The 23,910-nt window shown below is 39.3% G+C and overlaps 1 protein-coding gene across 2 annotated transcripts in view; it reads right to left on the bottom strand.

Annotated features, from left to right (window-relative positions):
- The window catches only part of LOC134563900 (transducin-like enhancer protein 4), a 98,152-nt gene that overhangs the window by 48,937 nt on the left and 25,305 nt on the right, over positions 1-23,910 (bottom strand). For both annotated transcript variants that reach the window (XM_063422314.1, XM_063422315.1), the window contains exons 5-6: positions 17,310-17,372; positions 10,572-10,646 (exon numbers count right to left, since the gene is read on the bottom strand). In XM_063422314.1, coding sequence (XP_063278384.1) covers positions 10,572-10,646; positions 17,310-17,372 — 138 coding nt within the window. The remainder of the gene's footprint in view (positions 1-10,571; positions 10,647-17,309; positions 17,373-23,910) is intronic.

The following is a 23,910-nucleotide window of genomic DNA, read 5'->3' as shown; positions in this document are numbered from 1 at the left end:
TTTGCTGGGTATAAACTGACTGGATGGTTGAGCCTGCAGTGTTGGTGAACAGGGTTATACCAGCCAGCACCCCAGGGCTCAGTGTTGAAGATAGCTCTGCTGAACATCATTATTGACAGTCTGGACAAAGGGATTGGGTGCCCCCTTAGTCAGCTAGCAGATGACACCACGCTGGGCAGGAGGGCAGGAAGGCTCTGCTGAGGGTCCTTGACTGGATCAATGAGCCAAGGCTAACAGGATAAGGTTCAACAAAACCAAGTCACAATAGCCCCATGTAGTGCTACCAGCTGGAGGCAGTGTCTGAAGAGCTGACTGGTGAAAAAAGGCCTGGGAGTGCTAGTTGACAGCAGCTGAACATGGGCCAGCATGCGCCCAGGTGGCCAGAAAGGCCAAGGGCATCCTGGCCTGTATTGGCAATAGTGTTGCCAGCAGGACCACGGCAGGGATCATTGCCCTGTACTCCCACTGATGAGGCCACACCTCGAGTGTTGTGTCCAGTTCTGGGCCCTTCAATTCAGGAAAGACATTGAAGTGCTGGAGTGTGTTCACAGAAGGGCCAAAGAGCAGGTGAAGGATCTGGAACACAAGTCCTGTGAGGAGTGGCTAATGCAGCTGGGGCTGTTTGGACTGGAGAAAAGGAGGCTCAGGAGATGTTATCGCTGTTTACAACAGCCTGAGACGAGATTCTACTGCAGTGGGAGTCAGTCTCTTCTCCCAGGCAACTAGCTATTGGATAAAATGCCCTCCAGTTGTGCCAGGAGAGGTTTAGACTGGATATTAGGAAAAACCTCTTCACTGAAAACATGGTCAAGCATTGGAACAGGCTGCCCAGGGAGGTAGTGGAACCACCACGTCTGCAAGCACCTAGAAAAACTTCTGTACGTGGCACCCGAGAACATGGTTTAATTGTGAACACAGTAGTGCTAGTCTAATGGTTGGATTCAGTGATCCCAAGATCATTGTCAAGTCTTTTCCAACATAAAAAAATCCTGTGATTCTATGAAATGTATCAGCAATTAGTGGGAACTCTAAATGCTCAGATGCAACTCATCTACTAGAAAATTTGGATGTGTCTGTCCACAAAGGTGAATGAATATAGACCTTAAAAATCTAGGAATAAGAATGAAAAGAGATGAAAAGGAAAGAGAATAAGGAGTAGACTGGTGATAATAATAATGATTATAATATTCCTTTTTTTTTTTTTTTTAATCAAAAGCCACACTACTTGCTCTCTAAGATTCAGCAATTTCTGCCTTTGAGGATGCTGATTCCACAGAAGGAAAGCAAGTTCTACTGAGGAAACTATGGGGGAAGGAAAAAAATCAATAGCTGTCATTAGTCAGAAGAGGAGCATTTAGAGCTCCTACATAAATAACAAAGAAACCATCAGAATCATATCTCTACAAATTGCTTCAAAGGTCTTTTAAGTGATCTAGGAACAAAAAGTCATCTCCCAAATCATATTGTGGGATGAAAGGCAATATATGCAGAGCACATTTCCGTTCTTAATCATATATATGGGAACATCTGTCAGGATACATGTTTCACCATTTGTCCTCCCTTCCACTCTTATGAATCTTTTTCACTCAGTGAAACAGCATAGACAAATTAATACAACCTACTAACAAATAAAAGATTCATGGCAAAAAATTGGACAGAATATTAAAAAGGGAAAAAACCAAGTCCTCTACAAAAGGCTAAGTTCACCTTGCCACAGAATATTAGAGTTCAGTAGTTCCTCCTTCTGATTGCAGGACTTCACTCCATTTCACACTGGCGGTGGAGGGAGGAAGAATTAAACCCTTCAAAATCACTTTCTATTATCATTTCATAAAGGGCAGAAATTCCTACATAAATCACACAAAACTCTCTTCTTCCTTCTCCCTCATCAATTTCTGTGTAAGGTAAAGAAAATCCACATCTGCCAGAGGAGGCAGAAAGCACAAATAGTAAGTTAAAGGTCTTGCCATGAGAAGTGCCAGGAGTGCCACATATCACGATATGTGCCTTGACATACCAAATCTCTGCTTCAAAATCTTTTCACGCAGACCAGTGCAAAAAGTAACAATGGCAGCAAATGGGTGTTTTCAGCTATGTATAAACAGATGGCAAAATTAATCCCTGGCTAAGTACATGCACACTGGTTCAGGTACCTTATTTATCAAATGCTCCACTTATGTCCTATCCACAGACACTGGGATGAGATTTTTTTTTCTCCTCTGGATTAACAGTAAAAAGACAGCATCTCTGTTGGGACCTTATAAATTTTGATTCTTTCCTTTAGAAATGGAGTAATGTCTGTGCTTTTCCCAGTAGACTTCTAAATAATCTTGTAGGTTCACCACAGTAAAAAGTTTCTGAAACCCTAGGCTAGAAAGTGAAAAAGTTACAATCTAAGATGTATCACAAATCAAACAATAAAAGATAGAAGTTAAGCAATGGCACTGGTTACAGAGAGATTCAAGTGGCTAAATCTATAAGCAATTCTATTACCAGAGCTTTTAAATGTGTCAACTATAATTCACTTCTAAAATTCCTCACAGGAGCCACGTAATACCAGCATAAAACAGATGCATGTTATGCATCTCACAGATATATTTCTCCAATGCATCTTATCAAGTTGATCCTTAACAAGCCAAATTTCTACACAGCAGTTATTGAGAAGCAGAGGTTCCTTAACTCTAAATGCTAACACCATGTTTCATCATACTTACAGTACACAAGTACACACTCTGTTGGATTTCAGTCAATTGTCTTACCTTGGGATAAACACCTGGGTTGCACAGATTGATCCATTCTTTCCAACCCATTCTGTGTCTTTAAAAACAGCCATTTCTGATGCAGCTGTGGTCCTGTGCAAAGGACTGTAACATCTGCTCTTCTCAGAGGTGAGTAGCTGCTTCCCACAAGTGTTAGGACACATGGATACCATTACCTCTCTTCAAGCAGATTTCGTTTCTTTAATGTAGTGCCCATTAGCCAGGTAACTGAAACTTAAAGTGAATTCTTTTTCCTTTAGTGCAAAGCCCAGTTCCAATGGCTTTGATAAAGGAAAGTCTTGACAAGGATCAAATCACCTGGATTTAAGTTGCAGCCCCAAGACCATGGAAGGACTACTAATTCTTTTTGCCTTAGCCTCTTTATAAAGCATAACAGGGAAAGCAGTACTCCCCTGTTCCACAAACATTCCTTGAGTTAGTTCATCAGTGTTTGTGATGCACTCGTATAGCCAAGGATGTGACTGTGCAGAATTCATCAAGCAATAAGCAAGTAACTGTCTTGCTAATAAAAATCAAACATTCTGAAATATCAGACAACTTAAGAATTTAAGACCTCCTAATTCCTTCTTCATGGATGGACTTAACATTTGGAAATACTCTACTTATGCAGTACTTCAGTGTCCATCCCAGTTAAGCACTAGAGCCCTTGCTCTGGTCCTACATTTAAGACTGAAGACTTGCAAAGTACTATACACCCACCCGAAGCAATGCAAACATTTAAGTGACCCACTCTACTATGCAGTCTTGGTCCTCATTCATTGCTGTAGCCAGCAGCCTACAAAGTGTTGTTGGGAAGAAGGCAAATATATGACCTTGCTTAGAAGCGGTATCAGAACTCTTGTAGGATGAAACCATGATACAATACCACCTCTCTTTAGGCCACACTGTACAGTAAGGGTACCTATTTAAACAGACAGCCTTGTCACTGAGAACAAAAACACTGCTGATTTTACAATCAAGCAACTTTGGAAAATCCCTCTCTTCACAATACCTTAAAACCAAACAGATAGACTTTGTCTTGTTTTCCAGAGAACTGGTATAAGGCTATCACTGAAGGCAATACACAGCATATAATAGACCACGATGGAACACAGCACATCTGTATTTGGCTGGCAAAAGCTTCCACTTACTGGAGTATGGACCCTGCTGGCAACAGTATTGTCTGCTCTCTACCGTGTGTGAAGCAAAACCATACAAATGTAAGTCATAAATAAAATACTGCATATGTTCATGCTACAGAATATCACGAAAATTTTCCACAGGACTCTTCATATCTGCACTGATTAACCCTAATTCAAAGAACAAGAGAAAAATACAGTGGTCACAAACTTTGATGCCAGGGTTTGTAAAACCTTGAGGAACATGGAGGCCAAAGTCAGCTCTTCTGTCTGAAGACAGAAGAGCTGAGTGAGCTCGAGTGTGCGAGCCACAACACTCATGTCATGTGCACTTACTTAAGCATAACGAGCAAAGGCCTCTGGCACCAGCATATTGGCAGTGAGATGCTCTAAGTGGTCAGCACTTCACACTGCAATGCTACTGACTGCTCATATAGTGACAGACCAATATAAATTCAAGTAGCTACTACAGGTTCTGAAAATAGGACAAAAAGCAGAAGACACTGGCAGCTCACTCATAGTGTAGTAACAGTATCTAGAATCCATCCTTAGAAATATGAAACCTGGAAATTGTTTACATTTCAATTAATTCCCTCAAAAATCCCCAAAAAGATAATTTTCAATTTCTTTAAATAAAGATGCTGCATATAGAAGAGATTTATTTGAACTAGGCCTTACCTACAAGGCTCTCTCTGAGGCTGGCACATGGGAGTGAGGGAACAAGATGATAAATTCCCCAAAACACCTCTTTGCAACCGAAAAACAGGGTGTCTTTAACTTAGTCAGACTTCAGGTGAATAATTCAAAACCAAAAGTGCTGACCCAAAAAGCCTTCTACAAATCCATTTCAGACACTGGGTAGGATCAAAATATTTGCAGGACCACATCACCACTAAATAAAAAATCAACAAACAAGAAGCAATAGGAAGCAATGAATTTTGACATTTCATTAGGGTACACAAACATAACTTGAAGCACACATCTATTAAGTCAACCTCTGCTGCCCCGCTTTGACAACCTGTGCACAATGTACAGCAGACCACCAACGTGTTCTACAGAATTTGAGCTTCAACCACTGCTTAACACACCTTGAATGTGCAACATAGAAGGGCTGGAGAAACAAGTGACTGTTGTCCCCATGCTACAACACTCTTGCTCCAACTGCCCTCGCCCATCCTCCCTGACATCACCATTTCTGAAAGCACACACTTGGGCAGGAACAACTTTTCCATACCAACTGAGTGTACTGGTTCAAGTAGAAAACCCTCACTCCTCCTCACAGCACCCGCACACAGATGAGCCAGAAACAAGCCAGCATCTGAGAGAAGCACAGGAGATGCCTCTGCATGTTAAGCAGCATTTGGCATCTGCAGCCTTGGAGAAGGCACCACGGCAATGATGGCAGGCACCGAGGCCAACCCTTCATTTTGTGTACTTATCTGCACCACACTGCTTTCAAAGGCTTCCGTGCCCATTTTCTAAACAGCTGTTGTTCTCCACAGCTGTAAAACAAGTGCTCTTGAAAGCAAACAAAAATTACGGACCTTTTGAGATGGGTCAAACAAGAACCTTGGCCTCAAAGGGTAGAAATTGCAACAAACAGTGCATTTACGAACAAACATTTTAACGTAGTAATTATATGTGACAAGACAGAAGAAGTCCTTTCTTCCAGTAACTGCCATTTGCTTATTTTTTAAGAAAATAATAGAAGTGGCATAAGAAAACAAAATGCTTAAAAATTAAACCAAAGCCATTCTTTTTTTCACTCAGATGCATAGAATGGTAAAGAAAAAGAATTATTTCAATCATTTCCTTAGTAATACACGTAATATTTAAATAGATTTAATAGTGCTGCTCCAAACCAATGAATTATGAGTTTAAAACCTATTAAAATGTAATGTTTTTTTCCTTAGCTGAGGGGAGAGAGATTTAAATTCACTGAATTTTAATATTTCAGCTTGAGCTGCAGGAGGTAGAGAAAGTCCAAATGAACTATTCCATCAGCACCATTCAAGCATGAACATTTTAATCAGTTTTACTTCCTTGGAGTTCTCCAACACAGTTTACGCTGTCATTCTGAAAGCACTTAACACAGAGGGTGTGAAAAACCACCAAGGCTTGTTATTGCCTTCACAATTGATGGCAAATAATTTTGCAGACTTCCTATCATTAAAATGTCACTGCTAAAAATTGAGGTTCAGCATTTCTTGTGCTAAACTGCATTTTCTTTGAACACCATCACATACCTGTTCTTAAGTTTTTGGTACATTTATCTCTCTCTATGTGATAAGCAGGCACACAAGCCTTCATTTCTGCCTTACTGCAGCTGAAAAATGACTATTTTAAACAGATAAAATTCTTTAAAAGTTACAAGTTAATTCCCTGGTTCCCTTATTAAAATGTAACCACACTCACACAGCATGTTCCAATTGTAAAGTATAACGGATTAGAGAAAACAAACCCCAACATTTTAAGAAACTTAGATGACTCAATTTATTAATACAGGAAATGAAATCATTCCTAATTAGATTATATTACTGATTTAAGGCTACAATTTGTGTGCAGTTCCAACAGTGTGATCTTGCAGATCCTAATCTAAAACCATGGCAGCACAAGACACGACAAGATCACCTGAATATATCACACTGCTCATCTTGGAACACCCAGCCAGGAAAGTAGCTCTGGATGTGCACCACAGACTGCCCTGAGCAAGAATGCTGCACCACAGTGCTCATGGCAAACACCAGAGGTAGACTCTGGATGCCTGCAGATTTACAGTACTCCTGTAGCATCCTTATGATATATCCAGTTCTGGTTTAGTTTTTCTTACTGCATCTCTCCAGAAGATGATAGATGATATTTAACTTGTTTGAGCCCATCAACAGTTTTAAACTGAACATGACCTGTGAAAGAAGTCATTATAACTCTGTTTCATTCCATTAAACATAACTAGTTTATTGTCAGGAGAACAGGCAGTCTCTCTGGGTTCCGGGCTCACTTCAGTATTTTGCATTTAAACTGCATGGATCAGTGATTTGGTTCATTTACCAATGAAGATAGAATAATATTGCAAAGTTAAAAGGTGCTTCATCAGATTCCATTAAATCAGAGCACATTCATACAAAAATATATACATGCGAAACACAAAGAGAGATATGATCTGTGCACCTTCAATTCTTTTCTTGTGCCACACTCCATTCTGGTACCATGCACCTTTAATTCAAAGCCAGAGATGCTCTGCTTGAACCAAGGGGGTTTGGCATGAGCAAGGTGAACCAAATAGGATGACCACAAAACAAAGAGAGACTTAAGCTACAATTGTATTTCAAAAACTCAAATACTGCTTCTGCTTTTGTCTGATACATAGTTCAATGGGTTAAACAAACATTGCAAGTGTTTAGAATACAATAGGGTTAAAGGAACACAAACCCTGTCAGCCTTACTAAAGAGAAAAATAACATAAGACAACATAATCAGATACATTAAAAAGCCATGATTTCTAATTACGTTCTCTACTTTTATTGGTATTCACTTTACAAAGTATGACTAGCCTTTTCTAGCCCCATGTTACATTTTCAGCCTTTAAATCTCTCTAAATGTAGACATAACACTGTTGTGGGATTTTTTTAACATACTCTTAAGCTTATTAGATAACATGCATTCCTGTTTATTCATTTTTAAAAAAATTAATCTCTAAAAGACTGCATGAAATTACTTCTCTTTAAACCTAATGAGTACTCAATTTCAGTTCGTATTGTTTCCATTTTTCTAAAATTAAAGAGGAATACACAGTATTTCCAAAGTCAACATAAAACAGAATGAAAAAGGGCAAAAGCAAGGTAAAAATCAGGCTTGTGCTGGAGGCAAGGGCTGGTCAACTTTAATGCACAAACCCAAAGTCTGATAGTTTAGAGTAGTCTGAGACATTAGAATTTCACTTGACATAAAAAGACAAACTCAGACAGGATGAGAAAAGAAAATTTACTTCTGTCTGGTGGGGGGGGGGAAGACAGACAGAATTACTGCCAGGCTCGCCGACAAGTGTCTCATCTGTTTATTTTTATACTGTGTGGTTTAGTGGTTCATGAAAGCAGGATAAATTCAAATAACTATTGCGATGGCCAGTATCTGTAACATCACACACTTTACACTGGCTTCCTTTACTAGAAATCAAACTCCTTTTAGCAGTCTCTCCAATGGAAACAAAGGTGAATGGGAAAAACGTGCACAGGTAGACTGTGAAGTACGTGCTCGTGCTCATACGCACAAAACCACACATGCACGTACACACACACGCTACAAATGCACCACACACGTATAAGAGCTTTAACAAAGGAGCCAACCTTTAGCTACTGACTTTATGCAAAGAATGTTAATAAAAGGCAGTATTTTTGGTTAGGTAATGAAAACTAATTGGGAAATTATTCATTTCCCACTCTCCCCACTGGAGCGTAGAAGACACAACAAATGTTATTCATGATTCTACACGTTGCGCTCTGATTCACCTCCTTCCTTCTAACGGGCACTTCAGAGGAAATAAGGGTTACTCGTTTCCATTTATAATTTCTAATTGACTACCAGTGCTTTCTTGTGGTCAGAGGTATACAAAATAGAGTTAGAAACAGCCTATTAAAAACAAGCTACAATCAGACTGCTGCTCTAAGCTACTGTCAGCAATGATCAGAAAGTCCTGATTTCCTTGTTAAAAGACAGAGCCATAATTGAAGCAATATCTTCGCTTCAGATTGATTATTCGGCGACCCTTATCCACATCTTCATTCAGCAATTTGAATTTTAATGAAAGTAAATGGAATAATTAGCATTTCAAAGTGTGTTTGATACACTGAATAAAAAAAGAAAAATACTTTTATGTATAATCCATACACAAAAGAAAAAGCATTTGGGAGGACGCAAAAAGTACAAAGTACAGTTTTAGTGTCTTCATTAGAATAACTAAAACAACTGCTTGCTTCAGCCGCATAATTATACAAGAGAATAATGTGTTATTAAGCTATGACTTCTCACCTTTATTTTATGTAGTGTGAACAGCCAGGGCTTTCATTGTTATGTCTGTCTTCTCCGGTTATAAAATGTAAACACTATGGCTGCCCACACCTATAAAATCGCTCCACTGGGCCAACACCACTGTCAGTAAAGGCTTTACAAGAGGGGCTCCATGATCTGTGACTAAGAGCAGGACACCTACAAGCACTGTGGGGATGAGTTTTTAGGCTGTCGATCTTGGTTCTGTGTTTGGGTATTTCGGTTTTGGTGGACATGTTTTGGTTGGTTGGTTCAAAGGATGGTGGCTTGTTTGTTTTTTTTATTTTTTAAGTAACAGCTATTTTTTAAAGTAAAAATAAAAAGTGTGGCTAATAATCAATAAAGATTGATTGAACCAACTTGCAGAAAAAGATGTGGGCAGCAGGGATGGGAAAAAAGGTCTATCATATCAAGGATACCTGTTACCATGGCTGCAGAAGCAGACTGGCAGGTGGTATGCAAAGGAAACAATATTACTTAAATAGAAAACAAAAACAAACAAACAAACAAAACCACAAAAACCCAAACAAACAAAAAGCCAAACAAAAATAACCAAAAAACCCCAAACAAACAAAAAAAACCCTCAAATACAAAGCCTGTTTTGGGGAATAGATATAACACAGTGTTGGGGGTTAGATTTGGTTTTGTTTTTTTTTTCCTCTTCTTACAGAATTTTTTCCCATAAGTTTCCAAGAAGCCTTAATGACTACTTAGTCAGGACAAAAAGAGTGCTTGAGGGATATAGCAGCACGAAGCTACACCTATTGTTTTTGAGTCCCTGGGAGTGTCCCTCAGACGGGAAGATGATTAGCTTTGGGGAAAGGCAAAAAGACAGATCTGGGGGAGGGCGAGGCACTCTTGCTCTCAGCGCCGAGGAGGACGGTCAGGCTGCCCTCTGCCTCTGCCTCGTCCTGGGAAATCTATCGTCATCTGCTGTGTACCCGGGAATCCTGAACTCGCTTTCTCCAGCCTCTCCCCCCCACCGCCGCTGCTTCTTCGGAGCTTTGAGGCTCTCCTGCTACTCTGTAGCCCTGCACTGCCCAGCCCTGCCGGGACACCCCTGCTGCTCCAGCTGCCAGCGCAGACCTCATCTCATCCACCAGCCCGGGACTTTTCCTTCCTTCCAGTTCGGCCTCTCGGAGCCCTGCAGGGGCACCCAGATCAAACTGCTCTGGGCTTTTGTAAAAGAAAGCCCTCAAGGTTCTTGGTTCTGTTTATTATTGATGCTGTAGTTGTTGTTTGTTTGTCGTTTTGTCATATATACTAGTAAAGAACTTTTATTCCTACCCCCATACCTCTGCCTGAAAGCTCCTTTAATTTTCCTTTTAATTGGAATAATTTGGAGGGAGGGGATTTGAATTCTCCATCTCTAGGGAGGTCCTGCCCCTTCCTAGCAGATATCTGTCTTTCAAACCAAGACACACAGACATTAATTACCCCATTAGTCTTCTTGGCACAGTGCAAGCAAAAGTCTTCAGGTAGTAACCAGCTTTTATGAAGATCAAGCTACTGAACTTCACCACTGCCCACAACTTTTGCCCACCTGATGGAAATGAGTTCATGCAAGAGAGAAAGAAAAAGAAAAGCTATTTACAAACACTATCAGAGCTAAAATGGAAAGACCACATACCCCAATGATTGCGTTCAGTTCTGCCATGGTCACTTGTTTGGCACGCTCCACAGCCTGCACCACTTGTTGCTGGTGCTATAAATGAAGATCAGAAACAGAATAAAATTACTTGTTTTCTAAATTATTAAGCACAGATTCTTACTTTTACTGTTTTTACTTGTTTTTATAAGACATGCAGGATCTGAAATAACTGTTCTCTAATAGACAGTCACACTGTGTCTTGATAAGCAAGAATATATAAGCAAGGGGAGGATTTTTATTTTTATGCCATTACATGCTGGGAATTACACCTTTGTTTCCCAAAGAGCTCTTTCACAACCTGGCTAAATGGGAAACTCTCTTCCTTTTGTTCATCAGCATAGTGTGCTTTTGAATTTAAACGATATCTTCAAATGTAAGCCATGGAAACTTTATGAATAAACCCCACCCAGTATTCTAAAAAGAAGGGTATTTTCAACAAGCACATGGCAAACACATAACTGAAGAATACACAGATTCTCCTCCTAGCATAGCAGCTCAACCATGAGAAAAAAATTTTAAATGGCATTCACAAATCTGTCAAACATGTGAAAGAGAAATAATTATATCAATACTCAACATGTAAATTTTAATAGCTTTATAAAGTCCATCAAAAACACATGGTCTAATTAACAACACAGTTAACAAGCTGTAGTGATTGTATCAGTTTAAGTGAAACTGTATTCCTGCAGTAAATTCAAAATTGCTGTATGTTGAAAGCTGACTGAATTTTTTTTTTTTTTTTAATTTATTTGAAAACATCAACTACAAACAAAATAAGGTTCTCATCTTGCAACCAGATCCATGCCTGTTCAGACCTCCACCAGTGGCAAATTAATCTTCACAGGCAGCCTCCCAGAATCAGGATGACACAGAACAAATAGGTGCAAGGAGGGGTCACAGAGAACTGCGAGTATGTTGTGTGATCTGCACTGAGCGTGAGACATTGCTGATTTACAGCCAAAGGTTGAACAGGAAAAAGGAGTCTCCTGACTACCTGGAGAGGTGCAAAAACTGTAACAATGAAACATCAGCTTTGCCTAAAAACCAACATCCAGATGATTTTTGGCAAAAAGTTTAGGGAAAAGGTTGAGAAGGTCCCTTCAGAGTCAAGTCAACAAAAATTACACCACTGTTTTCTGGTAAAAGTCATTCACACCATGGAATTTTTCATCAAGTCATTAAAAAATCCCGAAAGAACAAAGCAGAGTTTTTAAAATTTTTTCCTTTTTTAAATAAGAGCAAACTTTATAGTCATCTTCTCCTTCGTACCATTTCACAGGCAACGCTTTCTGCAGTGAAGTAAGGAAAGCTCTTGTATGTATGAGTGTTCTATTCCAACATCAATTTACTTAAATCCTGTTCCCAGAAGGAGAAAAAATTTCTAAGGCATCTGCAAAAGCTGGCCTAAACCTATCAAAAATATTCTAGAAATTACTTCAATTTGCATCCAAGTTTTGGAAAATAAGTCAACTCCACAAGAGCTAGAGTGTTTTCTGTTCCCTTACAGCAAACATATAAAGAATAGCTCTCAGAAGAATTTGGGAAAAATGGTATTTCATTCTTAGGTCAGAGGAAGAGAAGGTGAAGGGATGGACTACCAAAACCCCAGTTCCAGATTTTTGCCAGAGCAGTCACACAATCCATCTTTCATTGATTCTAATAGGTTTGGGATCAAGACTTCACAGAGAGTAAAAGACCCAAGGGCCTAGTAACATTGAACCTAAATTAGGTACAGTAGAGACAATTAAAACTCTCCATTGCTAGCTGCTTTAACATTGATTTAATCTTCAGTGGTTTTGTATGCAAAAGACTCAAAATAGATGGTCTGCAATTAGCCTTTCCATCGCTTTCAGTGCACTGCAGCAACTGAACTGAAGTGAAGCAACTCCTCAGCTCCCAAAAAAACCCATGGGAGACATGCCTTGAGTGACCCTGGAGTACTTCAAGTTACAGAGAAAAACCACACACTTGAGTGAAAAAAAAGGCACAGGAAAGCCCATGCAGGGTTTGAAGGGCTGCCTACTCACAGCCTTTCTGAACCTGGAGTGGGCTGGGTGTTCCATGGCTCTAGGAATGGGTGGGGATCTCTACATGTGGAGAAGGAGCCCAGCTGGGTCCAGGGACCCACTGAACCCCAAAACCACAGTGAGGGTCAGGGAGCCCAGGGGCCTGCTGAGCAGGATAGCAGCTGGCTGGCCCAACCTGAATTGGTACTCAAGGATGGATGGTTCCAGCACCAGCCATGTGCTCGAACATCTCCTGGGCCAGCAGGCCAGCAACAAGCAGCATAATGTTAAAACTACGCAATACACATCCACCTGTCCATGAAGTGATCTTGTAGCATATACAGCCAAGTAAAAACAGCTACAACAAAAAAGGGTTACTTTTCCCCCCCAACCAGATATCGACACAGTGTTGCAACTTTCATCCACATTTAATGCTAGCCTTCCTCTGCGCACACAAGCAAATGACAGATCTGGGGTTTTTTCAGTTGTGGGAAAACAGTATTTTGTACTACATTAAACATGCCAGAGCAATACTCTGCCCCACCTGTCATGTAGACTGGTTTGTCCTTTCTAACTTCTTCTCTTGGTTATTCTCCCCTTTTTGCATTCTGCAATGAGCAGTGTGTTTGGACTTGCCTCATTTTGGAAAACCACTTATTTTAAGTCAGTGGGTAGCAACAGCTACAGAGACCACAAGAGGAATCTAGGCTTTTTCAGCATCACATTGTCTCACCAAACAGCTGTCACCTAGCCCTGGCTTATGCACAGGCACTGCAACATGGTGGAAAATTCCCGGGCTTTTTATACCATGTCAGGGCTCTCCACACCTCCCAATGACAGTGGAGCTGTGCTGACAGCAAGCGAGCAGCCAAAATTCCCCCAGGCACGGACACAATTATGCTGGTGTTAAAAACCCCTAATTACAGCCTGTCTTCAGGATCGCCACCAATACCCAAAGCAAAACTCACTAAAAAATTTGTTCTGAAGAAGCAAGCAGCCTCTGCTATTCTTTACTTGTATTATTTGTACTTGTATTATTTTGTTGTTACCTTATATGTTTAGAGGAAGTACAGGTCTTGCTTAAGAACTGCAGCACTGTCCTTCTTGGAAGCCCTATCTAGAGACAGCATAATGAGACAAGACCTTGCCAAAAATGCTAGTGAGAATTAGAAAGCAAATAGACATTTACGGTGGAGTACAGCACACACTGTAAAAGCAAGAAGGGACAAGTTGGGTCACTGCATCCAGGCACCATAACTCATTCATGATATTCATGATTCAGAAAAATGTAAGAGCATTATTAGCAATATATGCATAAATTGCTAATGAGATGCATTTCCTTGGTGGAAGGATTACAGATCTCTCAGAGTTTCCTTGTATTTGCTGTTAAGCTCTAGTCTGGGACAAGTCTAAGATGGAGGCAAATAATTCTGTCTTCTCAACCTCACATCTCAGACCAAAAGCTAGTTCCTCTTAATCAGTATGTAAGAACCCCTGCTCTGCTTCTACGTAATGGATCTCACACTTCTTATTCAAATTTACTGGACTTTAGAAATACCTCTACGGAATGTATGTACAAAGAGGATCATGCATATTATGGCCCACATCAATCACTTAAAAGGAAAACCATCAACTGACATTGAAATGTTTGAAAAGAGAAAACTCCAAGCAGAATTTTCTTTTGATGTTTGTTTACATGTATGCATGCCAGTGCTTGGCGTTTTATTATTCTAGTAAGTATATCTGACCGCCTTAATGTGCACAGGGAACTGAAGATGCCTGTTAAAAAACAAACCATCTACCTTGTTATTAGCTAGTTCACTGGCAGTTGGAAGGGAAAGAGAAACTTCCAAAAAAGTTTATTACAGCCTCCTTCGGCCTTACAAAACGCTTACACTGAGGCATGTACGTTGACAGGGATCAATACTGGCTTATCAAGCAGCTTTTGCAAGCAGTACTGAGTTCCAAGTTGCCACAACTACAGCATTTGCTGTACATCAGCCAGCCTACATGTGTTTCATGATTATGAACACAGACAGTATTTACTCAAAAGAAGGTAACTGTGATATGTATCTCCAGACACACTGAAGAAATGCTACTATCCAGCACTTGAGGTCATTCAGCACTCAGCCCACAACGACAGCCAAAGGTTGCAACCAGCCACATATACCACCTTGAGCAGGCAGGAACCAGCCCCAACTCGAAAGCCACAGGGTTGTGAAAGTGCCATATTCTGCTGAAGCTGGTAAACTCAGTCGAGAAGTGTCAATTAGCAGAGGCACTGTCTACGGCTATTGACACAAAATTAATTGCATTGTACTGGCTATATCATTCAAGCATGGGAACATTGAGCTGTCTACCAACTGCAGCAGATCAAAACTAAATTAACTGAATGGCCACAACCTTGCAGGCGCCCCTTTCATCTTATGCAACAGCAACTACTTTGAGCACACTGGTATCTCACAATATCACACAGAGGTGGAAAATGACTGTTGCAACCCAGGAAGCCCAAAACCACAGCACAAATCGAACAACACATTGCCCCTGAGGTCCCCTCACATTTTTGACCACAGAATCACTCTTTCCTACAAAAATAGGAAGCTTGTGTTTCTTGGTGCTGTTTTATACAGTCTGCCTAAACTGGAATAAATGTAAAAACGAGGTATCAGTTGACCGTGTGTTTAGGCAGGTTAGAAACTTTGTTTTAAATATATGATTAGATGATGTACAGCACAAAACTGACTGAGGCCTGGTGAATTTACTGAATACTTTACTGAACTGCCCCCAGAAACAAAGCAGTAGTACACAGTAGGGTGATGTATTATAAATACATCCTTTTCACATGATCTCTAGTGATTTTGCCCACAATTTCTTACTTCTAAGTGAGTTATCACAAGCCATTGATTCCTTACAAAGTTAACAAGCAATAAGACAAGTTAACCTGGTGCTATTATGAGGCAATAATGTTGCCATCAGTGAATGCAACCACTGTATTTTGTTCATTTTTCCCTCAGGCACAATATAAAGAAGCCTGATCACATTTTTCAGCCACTATTCCACAATTAGAGTGTATGTAAAATGCATAAACAGCAAAAGCATGCTGCAATTTAATTCTCTATTAATCTGGATGATGAAACAAAGAGACTTCCATTAAGACATTAGCTTTTTAAAGACACAAATTAGAGAGAAACCAAGACTATCAGTATACTCAAACATGAAACTCAGTTCTCGTTTGACACAAGTGTGTACCAAAATAGACTGGGTTAAATTTGTATTGCTACTAGAAGAGGTCAAACAATCATCAAGATTTTCCTAAATCCATTACAAAAACAGTCACTGGCAGTTGCACTGTCAAGATACATGAAAAACTTCTTTTATGCTTCCCCTCTCAATCTTTCTCTGCTGTCTATATATGTCTGCACAGCAAATAAAACCATGTAACTACACCAACAGAGACTCTGAAACAGTCAAAGTACAACACAGCTACTTGTTTTAGATCTGTGCAGGACTTGAATTCTAGACCCTAGACCTCCTGCAATGGAGCAAGAACATAACACAGAGTTTAGTTTCCACAAATCCATCTTAATAAGCAGAGAGCACAGCAGCACTCACAAACGCTGGTTCCAGTTTTGATGGTATTGTTTCAAACACACACAGATACACACATGTGGCATGCACAGAGCTCACTAGCTGAACAACAACAACATGGAGCACACAGCCTCTCATTTGCAGGGGGCTGAGTAGCTCTCTTGGAAAGCACTGGCATTTCATGTAACAACTGAAAAGCCAGGAGAAAGTCACATCGTGTTCTCAGGCATGATGTTTTACAGATGCAATACACAACATACACCTTCCGGTTCTGTCTTTGCAGCTGTGTGTTGTGTTGAAATGAAACCACATGCTAAATTGATGCACACTAACCTGCACAAATCGATCCCAGTCTCCAGTCCCTTTCCTTCAGAGGGGTGGACAAGGGACGCCACTATGCACCAACTGTTTCCTTTCATGAACCACACTTCCTATTTACTTCACACACGCCTGTTATTTGGAAGCTTCCTCATTAGCTACCATCAACTCCCCCAAATCCCAGTGCCTCTTAAATTATCCACAATGCACTTGCAATAATACTAGCAAATCATAATTTGGAGAAAATTAATGCTTAGAGAAATTAGCTCACAGTGAGTTTCAATTTTCTGTTTGTATTCCCCAAATACACAAAAACATAAAAGGATTTAAGGCAGTAAGTAATCGGGGATACAGAGAGAAAAAAAAGCCAACATAAAAACTGTGTTTCTATGCCTGCTGTGTTGAACATCATTATTCACGTACAAAAGTAGAAGTTTCTGCCGAACTTAAATGTTCATTGCCAAGGATGTAGCACAAATTACACCTCTCTAGCATTTTTGCAAGCTTTGATTTCAGACCCACAAAATCATAATTGCAAGAAAAACTATACTGTACATTAAAGAAACATATTTAAACCAAAATTCTGCTTTGACATTACAACACATTCCATTTCATAAATATATTTAAATGACATTTTAATAGGTTTGAAGAAGATAATGACGATAAAGTGATAACAGCACAATGCAAAGTCATCTACAAGTGCCAAGAGATTCATAAGGAAACAGTCTCAACACGAAGTCCCACTTTCGTAATAGATACGATGATGCAATCCTTTAGATCAGAAGCAGTACAAATGACTACCTACCTCTTGGGACAGGAAGGGAATGACTTGTGCACATATAGCATTCAGCCTCTTGACAATTTCTGCCTGCAAGTCACAACAAAAAAGAAGTTCAATTACATAAATTCTCAAAAGCGACTGTCACCTATGAACCCTAAAGAGATATTTGTTTGGTTTTTTTTCAACTCTGGCCATCCTCTAGCCAAGACATGTTCCCAAAATAACAAAAGTGTTTGCACACGGATCCAAATGTACTTAGAAAGCCAGTAATTTCTGGCTAAAATATTTTCCTTAAAAACAACTATTTAGAACTGATACAAAGAATAGTTCATTTTGATTACACAATCATAGGAATTTAACAAACAGAATCTTCAGGAGATGTAACAAAAATATTTACAAAATTCTGTGTATCAAACTGAACTCTGCTACAACACAAAAGGAAGGATCGTTTCTAAATAATAGCAATGCCATTGTAAACAAAGGGAGCAAATACACCATTTACTTGTAACAGTATCATGAGAACATTAACATTGTAATATACAGCATATCATGAGAACCTTAGCATTGTAATATACAATCTTACTGATAATCATTCTAACACATATTTCACAAAGGAATACTGCAGTCTTGTAGCACACTTCTGCTGTTATCTGTTCTCCTGTTTAGTAGTAGTTACTTTCATGTGGCAACTGTAACCACAAATTAATAATGCAGGATGTTTTATTTTCATACAAGAGATAAATTCTTATTCTCTGCATTTAATCTAAAAATCTCAATAGAGACAAGAGGAGACCTGTTTAGATAACACAAGAATTACAGATCCAGAAGCAGAATATTCAAAGCCACACAGACTTTCCTACCATAAATCATAATTTTCTTACAGTAAATTCTAACCATGATCAGTTCCTCATTTTACAATCAGACAGAATGTTTTTCCTCTTGCAAAATTACAAATCATGTGATGAAGACATACTAACATGCAATTTAGCATTCCTTCTTCTAAAAGCAAACCTTCAAGCATTTTTGCTATGCTGTCTTTTAAATGGCAAACACTTGCAAAAGAATCTATAGATCAGAAAGGCTCACAAGTAGCAGTAAAAAGTGCTATATTGTATTTTCATATAAAATAAATCTGTGTTCAAGGAATATTACAGTTACAGAGCTATGTAACCAGCAGACATGGTTTGCAAGAGGTAAGAGCACATGTGAAACTAACTCTGCCCCCTTGTGCATACTGTGTGATACACACGAGTTAATACATCCTATTTTGGAATACAACTTCTTCCTTTCTCTGGAATTCATCTAGATGCCCATTTGCTGTTTATATAGCCATTTCTACATTAAGCTGTCCTTGAATCTTCCCACTGGTCTTCACTGTTTATGCAAGTCCTAGTCTCATTAATTTAAGGCTTTTGTTTTTGTTTTTGTCTACTACATCTTTTTCTATTTATTCAGCAGCATAGATACTTTACAGGATACTTTATAATATGTTCTTCTCAGCAAAAATCTAAATTATCCACGAATTTCAAATGCACCTATAATATCAGATTTCCCACAAGGCAAAACTTCCTTTAAACAGACAGCATTCACTATACTAGTTGACAAAGAAATTTATTAACTGCTTGTTACACGGAGCAGCATAGGGAGCAACAAGTTGTGTGCACCTCAGCTTCTGCCAGAAAGGCTGTATAATCCAATACAGCATTACTTGAATAACAGCATTACTTGCTTAAGGAAATGTAGGCTGTAATACAAGGCACAGCTGTAAAGTACCTGTTCTTAGCGGTTCTTAGTGGACTTTTAATCTAGTCATTTCCAAATTTTGAGTTCCAGACACCCCACCAGTTTTTCTGAGAAAGCTCCTCAATGCCCTAAAGCCAGGGAGAAAACTATGCATTCTATTCTTCGAGGCTTTTCCACATGAGCAGAAAATTCCCAAATGTCTTGGTGTAAGCTGAAGCCACCCTGACCTGCCACCTAATACACATATGTGCCTTCATAAAAAATAAGGCACACCATGCCTTCTTCTGCTGCCAAAGAACTCCTCCCCATCTTTAAAATGCCCGTCACAACCTCACCCTGCACAGCTCCATGAGGGTAGCCTTTGGAAAACTACTCTTCTACCTGAGCCACATTAGCTGGACACCTTTACCATGCTGCAAAGGAACTGAGAACAAAACCAGCTCCAAGTGCCATGTAGGAGCTCAGCATCTAATTTAAAAAGCTTGTAGATTCATAGATTTTAAGGCCAGAAGGGACTGTTACAATTGTCATATCTGACCTCCTGGGTAACACAGGCTGTAAAACTTCACTGGCTTCCCCATCAAACCCGTAAATTACCGCTCAGCTAGGATATAGCTTAGTCAACAAAAGTAATTTTATCCAATTCACTTTGAGGCATTTCTTCCCAAGTGAGGTACTGAGCCATAAATATTTCAACTTATTTCAGTTATGTTGTTTTAATTTTGACCACTTCTCTCCCCTGTCCCCAACAGAAGTATCTCTTCTACTGCTCTTCTGTCCAAAATGTGGCTGAAATATATTTGCTCAGTATTTACATAAAAATTCACCTCTGGCAGATTCTGAACCTGGGAAATATTCAATTAAAAAGAGTTTTCTAAAAAGCTGTAAGTAACTGAAAACAGGTGGCTGAATATGCACAGTTACATGACAGCAATAAATCTCTTGAAATCAATCCCACTGGAGTGCAGACCGAGTCCTTTCATGCTGTATGCAGGCAAGTGAGCTGATGGAGACAGCACCCAGCTCTGCCTATGGAGAATAAAAAGAGCTAAAACAGCTTCAAGTGATGTTGAAACATTCCTCAGCAGCATTTCTCTGCTAGGCCGGTCACAACAAAGCCAAAAAGCCCCTGCTATGCCAAAGTGTTAGCATTTTTTCCTTATTAAAACAGTCTTCACTTCCCCTAGCAAAGAGCATTCCCAGTTGCATGGTTGTGCATACAGTTACCTTTTATCATCCTCCAAACTGAGGCAGCAAGGAAACAGTCCAGCTGAGCAGCAGCAGACTGCAGAGACACAGCATGACTGAGACACAGAGTGCCTACCTTTGGAGACCACATGCAGTCTGAAGGCATGAAGGAAAACGCCATGTACATGCACAAATGATAGCAAGGTACATGTCCTGTACCAAGAAAAGTCTCACACCAGACATTTTCACACGGTAGATATGAAGTACGCTCTGTCTCAATACTGCAACTGTTTCAACAATTAACTGCAGGAGATAATGCCACAGCAACAGGCTTGATTGTCTTCCACAAAACATACAAGAGAAAGGAATTAGCTGCCAGAAGCCAGTTGAGTGAGTTTCTTGAGATGTTGCCCTGAAGCTTGAAGGTGTAGGTGCTGATGACATAGTTTAGCATCTCAGTAGACCTATTCCCAGTACCCCGGAGGAAACCTGGAAATTCATTCTTCTTTGCCTAAGGTAAAAACTATGACACAAGGTAAAGCACAACTCTACATTTCTACTCACACACATTTTAAAACCCTACATTTGAACAACAGTTTAGAAATTCTTTTCTTTTTTCTCTTTTTTTCTTTTTCTGTTAGTCACCAGGCCAATCGGTTTTTCACGGTCAGTCTAACTGCCCGGCGAAGGAAAAAGTATGATTTCATAAAACGAAGCTCCAATTCCTCACATGGAAAGTCAAAGTTGCCTCGGAAACACGGCTGGTTCCGCAGTCATCTAATTTTACTTCTTTTGTCCCACAGGACCAGGCTTTAGAGAGGCTTCATTTATTTACAGGCCCTTCCACTGGGCCTCAGTTACCAGCCAGCAGTGGTACGGACACACACACTTCTAATGGCCTATGTTTTGAAACCAAGTCTAATCTGATGGCGCAGTGCCCAAACTCCTTTTCCAGCATAGCCATTAAAGGATGTAGGTTATTGCTGTTGTCACCATTGATATTTGTCATTGTAATGTAATTAGGGCCCTAAAATGATGCATTACAGCCCTTGGCACAGCTTCTATTAAAATCTTTTCTTCTGCTCACTGAACTGCGACCTGCTTTCTGATGAATAACAGACAGACAGCTTTAGGGTGAGGAACAGATTCATCAAAGCTCTGGAAATAAAATAAATAAATAAATGAGTAAGAGGGCAACCTAAAAAGAAAAACACATGGAGGGTGTGTGAGGGGGAAGGAAAGCAAACAGCACACTTGAATTTCATATGACCACTTGAAATTCTGATTCCATCTAATGAATCTTTCTTAGGACAATATATTCCCAGCCTGTGAATCACATGGTTAATCAGGGCTCTAATCTGCTATCCATCAGCCTATGCCAGCACTGTAAATTCCAATTACATTTATAGGTTTTGTGGGTCATGCATTCCCAAACAACTATATTCACGGATATCCCATGTAAACTGGCACATTTTCTGAAATGCTGTTGTTAGTGTTACTGAATGTTATAATACTATTCAAAGCTTTATGAAAGCTCCTGATAAACAACTGCTAAATTATTGCCTGTGGATACAGCGTGACGCTCTGAAATAACATTAATGGCCCAATAAAAGGGTGACTGTTCATGCCAAAATATAAAAAAGATAGCTTTTGCTGCCACAGTTTGTCAAATCTGTTAACAAACACCGACACTTCTATTACTCCTTTCCCTGAACACAAAAGATGCTTGGTTTTGCCTAAAAACACACCAGCATGGAGCCAGAAAAGATGAAGGAAAGGCAGAAAGGAAAGGCTTGGGCTTAAATTTCCTTTTTGCTTATGTAATGCAAACTTGTATTGTTTGCATCTTTTGGGAGACACCTACAAGATACTGTTTTAAAAATTTTGGCCTCTTTTCATAGCCACTAATGTGACACCATTTTTTAAAAAGAGAGAGATTTATTAACTACAATGTTAACTTTTTTCTTTTTTTCTGCATATCAAGAGAGGATAATAAAATCACTGTGCCAGAATCTGATCCCAGTAAATTTATGAAGAACCAGCTAACAGTTCCTTCAGCATTGTTGCAGGGATTCAGCACGAGAGGAAAAGCTGATCCAGACAATGAAATCTTTTCAACCTGATGTTTTAAATTTCCTAAATACACCTAAAAACCTGACACCTTAAGTTCACAAGTGCCTATAAAGTGTTCTGAAAAATGTTCAAAGATGTCTGTTTACAAGACTTATACCTCAGGCCACATGAGGTGACCCAGTCATGAAGGGGGGCTCAGTAAAGCTGGTCCTTGCAGTACAACCGAGGTTCCACCACTATCAGTTGTAGGAAAAGAGGAGCATGTGATGGTCCATTAGACTCCTAAATCCCTTTCAGGATGGCAACGTAGGGGTTTAATTCAATTTACCCTTGCCACACGCAGCTAAAATAGGACATAAGCACTCGGTTAAATATGTTCAAGTGCCTTAATTAGGACTTCAGCATATGTCCAAATTCTTAGCACTGATGGAGATTAAAAAAGAAGCAAGAGTGATATAAACTCCAGATATTAAGGTATTCAGAAATGTTCTAACAGATAGAGAGTTCAGAATAAATTTGTTGTTCAAAAATATTTATTTGCACTCTCTTTTTCCTGGGAAGAAAAAAACATAAATGATTCTGTGGAAAAAAAGAAAATTGGGATTTTATTTATAGCACATAAACTTTGGGAAAATATTTCCACTATATTTCACAAAGTTCCATGGTTATTACAATTACAAAAAATTGCTGGCAAAGAATTACCACTGGAGGCTCTAGGTTTGCCAGTGGAATGGAAACAAAACTACTATATATGTACTGTTGAAATAAACCAGAATAATAAAACATTATTGGGAAACCCATTTCAGCAGCCAGTAGGAAGAAGAATATATGCAATTACACTTTCAGAAAAATAATCTGAAACAACTGTTATTTCAGGTTTAATTTGTTCTATACAATGCAGCCTTTGCCAAAAAGATCAATCTAGTTTATTAAGTGCTTACCAAGAACACATGCACACACCCTAAACAAGCATTTCACAAATTAGTGAGAACAAAAAAACGTTATTACCCTGTATGAAACATATCATGATTCTGAATAAAGCAAGCAAAAAAGCTAATCTTAGTATTTCACAGAAAATTAACTCTTCATTCATAAAGAAGAATGTGTTTTGTTTTAATCACAGACTTTTGTCTGGAAGTGCTTACTACAGTTCTACAGAACTGGAGCAAATACTACAAGCCTTGAATATGAAATTTCTCTTCAGCCCTAAAGGAACGGTGCTTGGAAACCAATGCACAAAGAGCCTAGCCCTGTAGTCAAAACAAGTGATAGGAAAAGACCTTCTTACCTTCTCTGCTAAGAAGGACACTAAACAAAAAAGATTTTCCTCACTAAGCCAATTGTTGATGTTTAGGAGACACAATTGGAGCAATGTACATACAAGCTGAAATGTAATAACCACCACCAGACTTCCAAATAACCACAAATACAATTCTCCACCTCACCTTCCTACCATTTTTTTACAAACATCCCAGCTAATATCATAAAGTGATTTAAGTTAATTTAGTGTTTTGGAAGTTAATTTAAGTTGGCTATTTTGCAAAAAATACTACAAACAGCAGCACAGCAATAAACTGGAGCAGCAGACTTCTCAAAATCAATTTTCTAATGTACATACCAC

This window comes from Prinia subflava, chromosome Z (genome assembly GCF_021018805.1).
Source record: "Prinia subflava isolate CZ2003 ecotype Zambia chromosome Z, Cam_Psub_1.2, whole genome shotgun sequence".
NCBI lineage: Eukaryota > Metazoa > Chordata > Aves > Passeriformes > Cisticolidae > Prinia > Prinia subflava.
This window is presented reverse-complemented; position numbering and strand designations above follow the sequence as displayed.